Raw genomic sequence first — 14600 nt, 5'->3', positions numbered from 1 at the left:
AGGCTAGAGCTCATCTCTGGAATGGAGCAGTCAGGGATTTGCCAAACTCGACTGACACTGTCAGCTTCCTACAGCTTTACATATCTGGTGTCATTGGAGCTGTAAGTAACCCTACACACCTCAGCAATTGAAACAAGTGCTACAGTTACAGGTTTTAAGGCCACAGCAGTTTCACATGCACTTGTCCCCTCAGCTGCAGTTTCACATACACTTCTCCCCTCAGCTGTTGCCTTGTCCTCAGGTGCTGTGGCTATGAGGGCACCAGCTTTAGGCCTAGTGCCCCAGCAGGACTTACATTTGCATCTCCCTTCTCCCCATCAAGGATTTTCTGGGCTTTGCCTTTTCACTTCTTGACCTAATTCCACATGAACCCAGTTTTTGGCTGTGGGCAGATAAAATCATTTTAAAAAGAACCTGGCTTATGCCGTAAGAGCAGATGAATAATTTGACTTTTGGGGATAGGTCAGCCTCTACTGGCTGCCCAGCAAAATAGAATCCCAACATGAAAGTATTAAGGAAACTGGAGAACACATACTCTTATTTGCCTTGGGTTAGTTATCAGGATCAGTTTCTTTACCACCAGCAAGGACCTGACTGCTCTGGAACCAATCTGATTAGTGACCAGAGGCAAAGCTTCTTCCTGAAGGAAAAATATAGTTTTAACAATTGACATGCAAATTCCCTTTGTGTCCTTCATGCTCATTTGGGGTGCTGGGGTTGCCAGGTTCTCCATAACCTGGGATTCCAAGCATTAAGTCTGAGAAGAGCCAACTCCAGAGCTGACATTACACAGAGACAGCTTTACATCTTAAACAGGAGCTGTGACCTGCACCATGGTAACCCAGCAGGCCAGCCAAGTACCCCTCCCTGAAGGTTCAATTTAGCCAGGGCTGGTTTAGACTCTGCTAATGCTCCAGTCTTTCACAGTGCGGACTACGCTGTCAGTCTTCATTACTTTCATGGTTTATGAGCCTCACTAGTCCCAGCCCAATCTTAGATTCCAGTCCTGTGTTGTATTAGAGCCCTGACAAAAGGAGCCAGTAGAGGAGAGGACTCCACCAGAGCAGCTCTTCAGCATTGCATCCAGTAGCACTAGAGGTAGGCCAGGAGTTTCCTAAATAACCATGACACCAAGGAATGTGCTTTGAACTCCCGCAATACTGAGCTCACAGCAGGTGTTACGCATTCCTTTTATTTAAAAAGTTATCCTAACAGTGCACGCTGCACCTATACAAAAGATCCTTACACAGTCCACACAGAGGTACAGGAGGGCTCTGACAGCTGCCACAGGTCTCAGCTGGCTGACGTACTACCGCAACCTTCTTGGCACATGGCATGAAAGCAAACAGGTGGGGGCAGAAGCCGGCAGTACAATGGACTACTCGGCAAGTGGAATGTGAGTCCCCGCTCTGAGACAAAAAGATGCGAGACGAACCCTTGCCAGTCCCAGTTCCTTCCGGGGAGAGGAGGAGGGATAGAACCTGTAGGATGAGCACCATAGTCATGCTGGGGGAGATTACCAGGCTGGAGCAGTGTTGGCCAAACGTCTCATACGCCTGTAAGGAGAGAGAGAGAGGAAAGGGCACAGTAAGTGATGGGGGAAAAAATGATGCTCCAGAAGAAGTGTACCAATCCAGCTCCCATAAATACTGAAGAGCAAGATCCCCCTTACGCTTATGGGGTATTAAACTTGCTACTTGCTAGTCAGCATCCTAGACTGATAGAATAATTGGTGTGTACAAAGAGATCCTTATCCCCACAGCCCCAGGAGGGCTTGGTGTATCTGCCACTGGCAGAACCAAAGGAGGTACTAAGGATGCTACTAGGAGATGCCTTAGCAGACACACTGTCCAAGGTCCTGTTAATCTTCTGTCATCTGTACTGCTAACACTTTAAATTTCCCCTCATCTGACTACCCTTAGATTGCTGCTTTATAGCTCCTTCCCTAAATGGGGCAGACCTGCTCTTGCAATCCACAGTGCTCCCATCTGTGCCAACAAAGAGACAGGCTAATCAGGCTGGAGCCTGCAACATGTCCACTCCTCCTTCAAGCAGCACAAGGGAGGTGCTAGATTCTCTCTCGCTGGCATCACAGCATGGCAAGCTTGGCTATTTTTAAATTAACGCTTTCCCGCAGCAGCAGATCCCAGTGCATGAGGGGGCAGCACTAGGAAAAGCTCACTTCAAGCAGGAGAGGGTTAAATTAACATGTGAAGACACTTGTGAGTGATGTGATAACAGTTTAATATCCTGAAGCAGGAAAGACCCAACCGCTTCTTTTGGCGCAGGAGTTTGAACTCCTGCCAGTTGGCAGGAAAAAGCAAACATCAAAGCTCTCAAGCTCCAGCCCCAGGTGGGGCCAGAATGAAGCTGCTGGACCGGGCAGTGGCACCTTGTATTTCTGTCCTGGTCCCTGATCTTCTTCTCCATCTCTGCATCTGTCAGGGTCTCAAGCAGGGGGCACCACTGATCAGCGTCGCCGGTGTTGCGAATGGCGATCTCCACGGTTGGCAGTGGGTTCTCACTGAAACACAGAGACAGAGATCAGCAAAGGCCACTCTGCACCTCACTACAGAACCACAAGCCCTTCCACTGTTTGGCACTGACCCAGGCACTGGAGAGAGGCATAAAAGCAGGGAGTGGCATTTAATGGCTCTCAGCCCTGTCTGGACACTCGCTCCTCAGCCTGCTTGATTCAGTCTAGTTCCTGACAGCACCCCATTGGCAGGCTTCACGTGGCGCCTGCAATTCCCCAGAATCCAGCTACTTCAAAGTGAACATCTCCTTTCAGCGCTGGCAAGAGGGGATTCTTCAAAGCAGATGGAACAATTCTCCCTCACTTCATGAAGGGCTGGGGTGGGGGGGGGAGGAGAAATGAGTAATGCCAACAATCATCAGACAAGGGCTGCAGCAATAGCCTGGTTTAGTCTCCCTCTATGGCCAAGCAACTGACCAGCTTCAACCCTTCCCTTCCCATCAACGGCTTGTCCTGCAACTGCCTGGTGGAAAGGCTGAGGAAGGGTCACAGCAGCTCGGGGACTTGAGAGCTCTGGGACTTCCAGCAAGTGCTTATGGACAGGGATCACCCAGCTCCTCAGCTGCCAGTGGAAATGCTGAGTGGCCTGGCACACCAAGAGGATCCTGTCCCTTGGCAGCCCCTGCTACCTCCTTCAGTTCAAATGACTGAGCCACGATGACACCGCAGCCTGCTCACTCTGGCCCACTGCATGGCCACTAGTCAAGCAGCTGTTTTGTGAGGCCGTGGCCCCAGGCCCGTTTAAGCTGGGCACTGTCCGAGCAGTCCCTGCCCCCACCCCAGGGCACAAGCAGCGGCACCCAGGCAAGGTCCTGCCGTGTACTCTCCGTTCCTGCACCTTGCCAGGGGATCCTGAGCAGAGGCAGCTGGGCTGGAAACACAACAGGGCTCACAGCGCAAACGCCTGCCCCAAGTTCCAGCAGTAAGCGCTGCTGCAGGACGTGTGGGCAAGGCATCTCTCCTGCAGGTGCAGCTGGCTGCTGGGGGCACATTCCTGTGCCAGATCAGGCCCACACACCTGGCCAATCCCAGCCCATGGAGCCACAGGAAGGAGCCAAACTGCTGAATGCTAGGGAAACAGGGCCTGGCACCACTGAAGGCCTCTTGTACCTGCTCCGAATGGATGTCTAGGTCACAGGTACTTTCAGTCCATCTACTCAAGTCATTCACATGAACAGCCCTCTCTCAGCTCAGAGCGGGCTGTTGTCCAGAGCCAACTGCTGCCTCCTAGGTGGTGAAGCAGTCCCTGCTTTCCCACCACCCCAGCCCTGTGGTGCCCAGAAGACACTGGTGGAGCTACAAGGTGGGACCAAAGGATTTATGGTTCCAGCACCAATCTTGTGTTGGCCTCTATGTTTTCATGGACGAGCTGAGGCAGAGGGAGGGGTCTTTAACCACACCCTGGCCTTCCACACGCTTCACTCCATGGCCAGGGCTGCCAACACGCCAAGGGAAGGACCATGTAGCGCACCAGCTACCACAGGGACTTGGAATGAGCCACAAAGCTCTGACCTCTCTGCCTGGGCAGCATCGACACAGCCAGCCAGGGAGAGGCCCGAGTGTCTGGGGACAGACAGAACCAGCTCCCCCAGCAAGACAAGAAAGGGCAGAACACCTGTTTAAAGGCAGCAGGGGTGGGGACAGGGGTGGGGGGCCAGAGAAGTTCCTGGGTCCCATTCCAACCTCACCTCTCTAGCTGCCTGAAAACACAGGCTGGAACAGCTCTGCCTGAGGGCTCCTAGGTCTGTCCTGTTACACTGAGCTTCCAGACTCTGCCCTTGTTTTGCACAAACAGAGCTGACCAGCAAAAGTGGAATCCCACTGGAGGTCGCACAACAAGACAGCTTCACCTCTCCCCCTGATGACTAAGGCCCGCATGATTCCCCCAACTCCATCCCTGGAGATAAAGGCTGTTGCTTTGATACTGCTGAGGCAGCCCCTTTCCCTACATCCGTGGAATGTCTCTCCTGCAGACACCAACAATGTGGTTTAGGAAATCAGGAACAAACTGACCACAGAACCCAAACAACATTAATCACAGAATCTCAGAAAAATAGGGCTGTGAGGTTTCAAAGCTACTTGAGGAGAAGCGGAAGGAAAGGATGCGGCAACAAAGGAAAACCAGGTTTTAATTAGGGATTTTCCAACAAGAGCTAAGAGTTCAGACACTGATGATTCTTCTGTTCATGGGGCTGCCCATCTCCCTGTTTGCTGTATGGGTTGTCTTCTCTTTGAAGAACGTGCTGTCTACAAACTGGACTCATCATCACAAACCCTCTGTAATAGGTCAGGCTAGGCAAGTGTTCTGGGTAGAACAGGCTGACAGTAAACTCTGGCCCCCGACTGCCTGAACATGGGCAAGTAGAACCGTATCTGAAGTAGGCTAGGATGACTGAAAAGGCGTGATGGTTTTGTACTGGGCAAGCTACCCCCTGGGGAGAGCTGCCAATCAACCTGCAAGTGGTTGGCATCCAAACCAGAGCTGCAGGCAGAGCTGGGAGGAGAGCAGCTTTCTGTGATTACTCCAGCACAGCCTGAGCCAAGTGCCAAGAAACGTGGCACTCCACAGGTATGGGATCTGCTGCTACAGGGAATTGCAGAGCAGCTAACCTGAGCAGAATGGTTCCTTGCCCATGCAGAAGAGTCCCTGCCCAGTGTGCTGATCGGGCAGCATGATCCATCTTACTGTGAGCACTGTCACAAACACGAACTACGAGGAGAAGCCAGAGAAGGAAGCTTGAGCCCCCGGGTGTGCTCACCCACAGCCACTGGTTTGTTCTCCATCAGTGCTGCAGAAGGGTTTGCCTCCCAGTGAGGCTAGGATTCCTACCTCTTCTACCACAGACAAGGCCAGAAGTACCATTTGCACCAGTGGTTCTCAATCTTTTTGGGCTTGAGGCATCCCTCACTGGACTTGAGGCATCCCCCCTATAACTTCTGTGAATTGAGTGGTTCCCGATTTCAAAGGCAAAATTACATATTATAGTGCTCACCTCCTTACACAGGGACTGGGCAGCAGTGGGGGTGGGGAGGTTGAACCTGGATTATCTGCTCATCTTTTCACACCTTGTAGCACCCTTCAAAGGATCTGGCAGTACCCAAGGTGCCCTGGTTGAGAATCAGTGATCTGCACTGATTCAGTCCCCAACTGCATCAGCAGACATGAGCTAGCCTTCACCAGCTGCAGGTGTGGTAACAAGAGACAAGATATCCCTGGGGCAGGCATATAGCCAAGAAATGAGGTTTACTCTTGCTTAAACCCAGAACTCCTCTCAGGAGAGACTGTTCTTCAAACTTCAGGTATACCCAGTCCTCTTGCGGCTGATCTCGGTATACATGGAGACTCATTCCATTTTCTAATACTACATATTGCTTTGGAGACGACTGCAGAATTCCACTGTGAAGTGGAGATGGAGGCTCTGATATAATCTTGAGGGAAAGTGGAGTGCCAAGAGGGACATGGAGAGCACTCCGGTGCCTATTTTCCAATGCAGCTGTGGCAACCTGGGACTACAGAACAGCCCACAAGGACTGGGAGGAGCAAAGGACAATGGTACATTGATCAAAACCAGTTCTGTGAAAAGCCAGTGTTGGCTGGCTAGGGCTCTTCAAAACCAGTAAGCTGACCAAAAATCTTTTAGTCCAGAGCAGATGGCAGTAACCACTCTCTGAGCGGTTGCTGGTTCTGTGCTATGCCTGATGATAGACTCAGTAAGTACCAGAACCGAGTTGCTGTTGTTTGCTCCATTATGAAGCATCTTTCTATGGAGAAGCCTCTTGTGCCAGCAGCAAACCCAGAGGCATGCCCCTTTATTTCTGCACACTCCTGTTTCCCAATGAAGTCCATGTGGGGCCCCCCTCCCTTATAGGAGAAGGGCTGGATGTGGTTCTCCTCCAAGCACTGGGGGATGCTATTCTGACAGCTTGACTTTGCCACAGGGAATTATAAAAAAACAAAAGAAAGCACTTCCTTTCCCCCAGCCTCTGCAGAGCCAAGGTGCTGAACTCCAGTCTTTCAGTTAATATAATATAATGCACCAAGATCAAACACCAGGCCAAGCCAGAGACCACCTCATAAATACATGTTCAGAACCTGCACACTCAGCAATGTAACTCACCAGGGCCCTTCGTAATACAACTGGAAACTATTATCACCAGAGATGAGTTAGGAATCCTGACAATAAATCAATGTTGAACTTGCTGTACCCCAGCCACGATAAAGGTTTGGATTCATGACAGCTTCAAGTCTGGCCAGTGAACAGAACTGCAGTTGCTATTTTAGTCAGAGCTTTGTGTCTGAAGAAGATTGTAAGATATCTGAGTTAGTGAGTCAGTCATGGCAGAGGCAACCCAAATGTGTGGGAAGCCGACAGAAACAGCCAGCAGTACTCACTGTAAAAAGAGAGCATGACTGACAGGTCTGCATCGCCTCTAATCACCAAGATGAAATAGAAACCGTTACTGCTTGGGTAACCCAGAATTTGGTTGGATGTCAGCAACACAGCACTTGTATTAGGGGTATCTGTAGACTGGATGTAGCACATGCATAGGCCAAAATGAGGCTCTAAACCCAAATGGTGCTTTGTGCATTGGCTGGCATTTAAGGCAACACATTTGCTATTTTAGATAACGCAAAACAGATTCCAGAGCCGATAACAGTCCTGGATTCTGCATGGGTCTGGGGTGCAGCATTCAATGTCAGGTTTTCTTTAAGTGCTGCCCTGATACAGCTAAGTTGTGCCGTGCCAATCAGGGCCTGCACATTTCATACAAGTCAGGGTATGCTCAACTTCTCCAAACTGGGCACCACATCTGAAATGAATTACATCAGCAAGGACTGCACGGAAACAGCATCTCTCCAAAGCAACCTTGGCATTTGGGTTCTGCAGAACAAGATGTCCACTTCCCAGACACACTGTGGCAGCAGCCATTTTAAGCCAGTGAACCATACAAGACAATGAAGAAAAGAGATGCGTCTGTAGGGTTTGCAGTGAGGCACTCTAGGAAGCTGCCAACACTGCCTAGGATATGGCCAATGCATAACACTGGCTTTACTGAATGTGCAAGAGGAGATATTTGAGTGAAAGAGGTCTTTACTACTTGGGGATTCATGTACCTGCCTCCTGCTTATCCCTCAGCTGATCAGCATCCCTTTAGAGACCAGATGTCTCATGAAGAGAGGGTTTTACATGCTGAAAAAGAACCCAGGAGTTGAAACCGATATCCTGTTACCAAGCAAAAATTATTTGGTAGAACAGAACAGGAGTCAGGACAAAATACACCTGAATAGCCTCCAAAGCTGATTTCCTATACAAGATGCTCTCTATTTAACACATTCACCAAGGGTTGCAGAAACGCAGAAAAAGGAGACTTAAGAGCCCCAGCCACCCCACCTCCCCAACAGCTCTGTAGAGGCCATATGCCTAATGAGGCTGTTCTGTACCTGAAGGCGTAAGTCTTCTGATGCCAGCTCAGCTGTCCTCGAATGCTGTAGGCGATGGTGGTGACAAACTCCCCGCCCAGCCCGAGCTCTGAACACAGCTTCAGTGCAAACTTCTCTGGTGAATTCTCCTTCTCCGACATGTCCCATTCAAACTGGTCTACCAGGGAGATATTCCCTACATGGATATTTAGCTGGACACAATACCAGAGACTAAATCAGACTCTGCTTCTTAAACCCCCATTTTTTTTAAATTCATCCCACCAAAGCTGCACTCATTTAGAGGGGAAGTAAAGGTAACCAAAAGGAAGAACAATGGGCAAAAAAGATGGTTGTCTGTGCCTCAAACTCCTGTATTTGGGCTCTTTCCTGCCACAACGTGAGGAGTCCCAGCTCTCCCCTGCACCAGATGCAGCTGTGTTCCTTCCTTTGGGACCGCAGCATTCTGTATATTAAAGGAAACTGAGCTCTTTGTTATCAGTTCCTGGCACGGACCAGCAGCATTCACCAATCTGCCACCAGGGCCTTGACACAAAAGGCTAGAGATAAAATCTAGACACAGGAGGGGAAGGCAGCAAATCCCTGGCTCTCCAACCCCACATGCTTTTCCTTCCAGCACACCAGACTGCTGCTACAAAGTAATCCAGCTCTGGTCAAGTCTCCCTCCCTTCTTACCTTAATAATAACTCGTTGATCTGACTGGTCCTCTAGGATACTGTCAGTTGGGTAAGACTCAATTTGCTGTCGGATTGCAGAGGCAATGGCAGGGACAAAGGTCAGTGGGTTCAAATCCAGGTCATCACAGAGGATCTCTGAGAACATTTCTGGAGTCATGAGCTTTTCTGAGGGCAATGGAGAAAGAAAAAAACACATATTCACTTACTTCATTGCAAGCAGTCACCATTTGGGTGTTTTCCGATTCTTCATGAGGCCTATTCTGTACAGAGGGATATTTAACCACGTTCTCACCTCTCTCTTGTGAAGGGCATTTAGACTCTGCCGTGTTAAACAATGAATGTACTTAAGCAATCATCAACTTCTTGTATTTGTTCAATGGGAATAATTGCTGCAATCAAGTAAAGGACACCTAGGAATGAGAATAGAGCAGGGGTTTTCAACCTTTTTTAAGGAGTGTACCCCTTCTGATCGCAGCAGCCAGATGTGGAGCAGGGCAGGGGTGGCAGCTAGATGCAGAGTGGGAGGGGGCTTGCACGCGGCAGTGGCCACTGCGTACAAGCTCCCCCAGCACCTGCTCCCAGGAGGCACGGGGTGGTGGGTGGCGGCTCTCAATCTTGCCCGCCTGTGCGTACCCCCTAACACCTTTCCAAGTACCCTCAGGGGTACCTGTACCCCTGGTTGACAACCCCTGGACTAGAGGAATTTATTGTCATGCTTTTGTATATAGGCCTCTGAAGGTTGGAGGAGACTGTCACATCAAGGTGGGCAGTCACTGTGCATGACTCAGGGCAAGGAAAACAGACCCGTTACAAAAGATAGTGTTAGGTTACAAGCATGTTCCCAGTGATAACTACAATCAGCTGGAATGACATGGGGACCGGAAGGGATGTGACAAGAAAATGAGACCCTGGTGAAACATGATGCCTTTAAAGCTGTGCCTATGTTCTGCAAGAGTGCACTCTGTGTCTCAAAAGCCACTTTAGAATGGATGCTCCCCGCTCCCTTCAAGTGCCTTAGATAAAGCTCAGCCTCCTACCTACCATTCATGTTCCACGTAAATGCATCTCTGAGCTTCTGCCCATCGATCTCCATGTCCAGCCGGATCGGAACCAGAACCTCTGGCTGCGACGCATTCTCATGGATCACTGCTGGGTCATGGTCATCAAAGCTGAACGCAAAAGATAATGACACAGAGTATATGAAACATTGAACTGGCATCCATGGGAGAGGAAAGAATTTAGACGAGCATTTCCCACCCCCCCTTTACAATCAGTCTTTATGCAAACTCTGCAACTATGGTTTACAGGCATAGGGCGATAGCAGATGCCTTTGCTTTATGGTTAACAGATGCATCACTATGACAATCAATACAATGAGGAAGTCCTTCCTGGGTTGGTAGGTTTGCCTCTCTTAATGCTTGGGTCAAGCTTTCTCTGAGATAAAACAATCGCAACACATTTGCCAGCCACAGAGAAAGCAGGTATGATGTTACTAGAACACATGCACCAAGGCAGGAGGTATAGTGGGACCACAAATCAGCTCATTCTAGAATCTGAGGTGACTGACACTGATGCAAATGTAATTGTTTCAGAGAATACACAGCTCTTCTCTGATGGGGTGTCATGCAGTGAGCAGCTTACCAGAGTGGGAAGGTCCGTTTCTTGTCCCTGCCCATGCGGTTTCTGTTAATGGTGGTTGAGCACGGCACAGCATCGAGGTGATGAGAGCTGTTGGGCAGGGTGGGCACCCACTGGTTATTCCTCTTGGCCTTCTGCTCTCTGAGGAAGGAGACAGTAAGTTAAAGCGGCAAATGCTCAAGCATGGAACACCACTATTTATAGCATGTAGGTCTATGTCACTCTACACCAGCATGGGGGCTCCCACAATGGGACTGGGGAAGCTAAATGGTGCACGGTTCCTTTCAGAAATCTCCCTTTGGTAAGGAAGAGAACACTTATTCAGTTAGAGGAGTGATGGTCTAGTGATCTTGAAAATTTATCTGAGCCAGCTGTAACAGGCATCACTATACCATCTCAGAAGTTTACTTAGCATATATCTTAGTTCCACTTCACCTCTTCATTTCCTCTTATTTTACTTTGTTTCAGGCACTCACCTATCCCTACCGGTCCCTGCCAGGAATGAAGGATCCAAATGACAACTAATGCCACTTGCTCATTCTGTACTGCCTCTTCCCCAAAGTTCCCAAAATTCTTCATAAGCTACCCATGACAGACTTAGCCCAATCATGCATGACCCTCCATCTGCAGACAGTAAAACCCAAGCAAAGAAATTTTAAGAGATCTGTCTGAGGTCAGGTAGAATTAAGACTAGAAGCTGAAGTCCCACATCTGTCTCCCACTCTATTCAGGAGGCAATCTCTCTCTCCATCACACCAGGATCATTGCCTACTTTGTCTTCCCTACCAGAAGAGATATACACCCATACAACTGATTTTAAATACCAGATTAACATTTGGGTTCTGTTCCTGTATGTGGCAAAAGGACCACTGAGAAAACAACATCTTCAGAGTATGGCCAAACAGTGCAGAATACGTTTATTTTGCATATGCCGCACGTTAGAATCGAGTGAGAATAACCAATGTCACCAAGTATCAAGGTTTTCCAGCTGACCAGATCTGTTCACACAAGCAGACAAATCCTTGCCTATCAACAGATCTCCATGTAATGAAACTTATTACCATTAGCCATGCTGAGCAATGCAAAGTTGCAATAGCCCTTTAAATAACAGCGTGGCTTGATGTTAGTTCCAAAAGGGTAGGTCAGCTCTTCCAAAGTACTCCCAGTGATCCTACCCTCAGTAACAGTCATTACCTGAGGTAGGTGGGAGGCTCTGTGCTGATAGACACTGCCTTATATTTCTCATCATTTCCGTCCAAGATCTCCTCCACTTCAGATGCTTTCAAGAGCGTCACACTAGTGGCTAACGTTGTATAACCATGATCTGTAACCAGAAAGCATGGGACTGGTTAGCATGAGAAACACTGTCAAGCAGAAAACTTGTTCTAATGGGCTCCTCCTGCATTCTGGGGTACTCAACCTTCACTTCTACTGGCAACCTATTTCAGACCCTAGACAGCTGCTGGTAGCTTGGATTCCCTCATCTCATCTGTTTAAGAACAGCTCCATTTTAAAGCAGATTTTTGATCTGTTACTTGTGTATGCAGTGTATCCCCTTCCTCTCCCTTTCAGCCACTGTGCAACATGGGATACTGGGCAAGATGGACCTATGGTCTGCCCCAGTAAATGACAATTCTTATGTTCTTACGCAGGGCACACATGAAACACTCATACTACAGCAAATCCAAAACACTCCAGCCTGACTGTCCCATGCCCTACCCAAGTGCAAGGGACTGCCTCTGCTCTAAAACTTTCATTCTAATTCTGGTGTCAAGTGAGGCAAAATTGTTTCTTTAGTGGGTTATATTATGGCACCCTACTCAATACCTTGAAGCGACAGGGAGGAGTAGGATGTAGACCCCATGTACAAAACTCTGAATGCTGGTGATTGAACAAAATTCGCGAATGGCAGAACATCTACTCTTTATTTGACTGGGTTTTGCTATGTTAGAACTTGCCTGACAAAAATACTGCTATTTTGCTACTGGGTAGGGACAAGGAGAGATTCCCGCATCTGTCCTTACAAATGTAATTAATTGACCTTATGCTGTAACCTTGCTGTGCAGCACTAGGCCTGTTGCAAAAGACAGTGGAGACCTCTGCTCTGATATCAGTATATCAAACAAGAGTTCAGAGTGCCAGAATTAAACTTTTTCACAGCTCAGCTATGAACCCAGTGCTTCTAGAGCAGAAGGCTAAGGCCTATTATTAGATAATCAAGCACCACTCTTTGTAAGGACAAAAGGAATATCTTGAGCTATTTAATAACAAACCTTAATATTCCTGCAAGAAAATGACTGGAAATGTCCAAGTCCTCATTAAATATTAAATCTAACGTGCATCAGATGAAAATGTCTTTTATCCTGGAGTTCCCACTGTAGATATATAAAAAAAATCTTCTTAATCTGCTTACCTGGGACCACACCTCAGCAACAAGTTAAAGACCACTCTCTTTGTTCCTTCTTTTGAACATAAAATGACTACAGACAGGAAAATGAGCTGACACCTAGCTTTACTCCTGTACCACAAATCCACAAGTGCCATCACGGACTTAAGACCTGATGCTCATGTAGCATCCTTCAATGAGGTGCTTGATTGCTCCCACTGCAGGAGAGACATCCTAGAAACTAATGAGGCCTGAATGGATGCACAAAGGTCTGGAGGGTGGGCTAGAAATGAGGCAAAAAGCTAAATGCAGAATAGAGGATGGAACAATCCCATGCACCAGGGTAGGCTGGGGGCTGACTGGCTGGGCAGCAGCTCTGCAGAAAAGAACGTGGGGGTTACAGTGGACAATAAGCTGAATATGAGCCAGCAGTGTGCCCTTGTTGCACACACTAATCAAGAGCATTAGGCTGCATACACTAATCAAAAGCATTAGTCAAAGCTAGGCTCCACTGCAGACAGGACAAGTGCCTGAAAAACCAGGTAAAAACAAGAACTGGGAGACTGGTTGGCAGCCCCCCTCATATCTGGAGACAGCCCACAAAACCCACACATAAGATGAGTAAAGCTTGTGAACAAACACAGTCAGTACGACCACTAAGAAAAATACATCCTTCTTCAACACAGCAAGAGCCAAAGTAGAGGGCACATGAGTCCAATGACCCAGAGGCGGCAAATATGCTTGTACAGCAGTAGGGGTCAGAGCAGGCATTCGTTGTCCAGCAAAACTAAGAATAACATAGGCTGATAAGACTTACATCTTCTGGGACTGTGAGACCGCTGTGACTCTATTGGAAAAAAAACAGAAAGCGACAAGTCAGCAGGAACCTCAGAGGAAGAAGGAGACAGAAGCTTGTTATGCCCCAGGCCTGTTGTTTCTAAAAGGTTATGTTTCTTTTTTCCAAAAAACCCAAGTAGCTTGTTCTCCTTCATGAGAGAAACAAGGAAACAAACTCCCAAGACAGCAAAATTTTGACTTTGCTTTGTTTCTATTGGTGCAGCTCTCACATTACAACAGCTCTAGAAGCTGCGACCATTCGCACTGATCTTCCTGTCTCACATGGGGAGATCCCAGAGAGGAGACAAAGCAGGGGGATATTTTTTTTCCCCGAACAAGCACCATGACCCTCCTGCCCTGTTACCACAGGAGCAGCAAGCGAGCAGACCAGATCAGATGCCTGCTACAGCAAATGAAATTCACCTGAGAAAAGTCAGAAAAGCCTCAGTCTCCTGTCATTCAACGAGAGCTCTCTCAGGGGCGAGGGGTGATTAGACAGTTTTTGCCCGGTCCCATTCCCAGACACTCCTTTTGTGCGTGAGGTGTTAGGATGAGATGCTCGGGGCCTTACCGTGAGAAGATGCAACGATTTTCTTCCTCTCTTCCACGGTGGCCAGCCGCCTCCACAGTGAGGGGTACCGCTTGTACAGGGAGCCCCGGAACATGCGCAGGTAGTTCCCCACCTAGGGCCCAGAGCATGGAGGTTTGGTCTGGGGGATGCCGCGAGCCAAGCGAGGCCCTGCCCCTGCCCCTCTCCCGGTGGTGGTGGTTGGGGTGGGGGGCAGCTCTTTCACCCCCATCCAGTCTTGTTCATCAGGCCCCGAGCCCCGTAGGGCAGGCCCAGCAGGGGCTGCTAACGGCTCGGAGTGCCCAGAGACCTGGTGCTGTCATGGGGAGTCTCCCCCCCTCGTCTATCCTCGCTCGGGGTCGGTGAGTCAGGGTGTGTGACAAAAGTGTGCGCGCGCGAGAGTGTGTGTGCGTGCAGCATGACCCCTGCCCCAACTGGGGGGTGCGTGCCCACCGTGACCCCCTGCCCCAATCGGGAGTGTGTGTGTGTACCCACCGTGACCCCCTGCCCCAATCGGG

The 14600-nt window shown here is 49.0% G+C and overlaps 1 protein-coding gene across 1 annotated transcript in view; it reads right to left on the bottom strand.

Annotated features, from left to right (window-relative positions):
* Positions 1-1172: 1172 nt before the first annotated feature.
* SMARCB1 (SWI/SNF related, matrix associated, actin dependent regulator of chromatin, subfamily b, member 1) overlaps positions 1173-14600 on the bottom strand; it is a 16531-nt gene continuing 3103 nt past the window's right edge. The window contains exons 2-10 of the mRNA XM_019539400.1: positions 14086-14197; positions 13495-13524; positions 11486-11615; positions 10295-10432; positions 9695-9822; positions 8652-8818; positions 7980-8170; positions 2393-2524; positions 1173-1556 (exon numbers count right to left, since the gene is read on the bottom strand). Coding sequence (XP_019394945.1) covers positions 1517-1556; positions 2393-2524; positions 7980-8170; positions 8652-8818; positions 9695-9822; positions 10295-10432; positions 11486-11615; positions 13495-13524; positions 14086-14197 — 1068 coding nt within the window. The 3' untranslated portion in view covers positions 1173-1516. The remainder of the gene's footprint in view (positions 1557-2392; positions 2525-7979; positions 8171-8651; positions 8819-9694; positions 9823-10294; positions 10433-11485; positions 11616-13494; positions 13525-14085; positions 14198-14600) is intronic.

This window comes from Crocodylus porosus, unplaced genomic scaffold, assembly GCF_001723895.1.
Source record: "Crocodylus porosus isolate Cpor-Errol unplaced genomic scaffold, CroPor_comp1, whole genome shotgun sequence".
Lineage (NCBI taxonomy): Eukaryota > Metazoa > Chordata > Crocodylia > Crocodylidae > Crocodylus > Crocodylus porosus.
The sequence above is the reverse complement of the archived record's forward strand: the minus strand, read 5'-3'. Positions and strand labels throughout refer to the sequence as shown.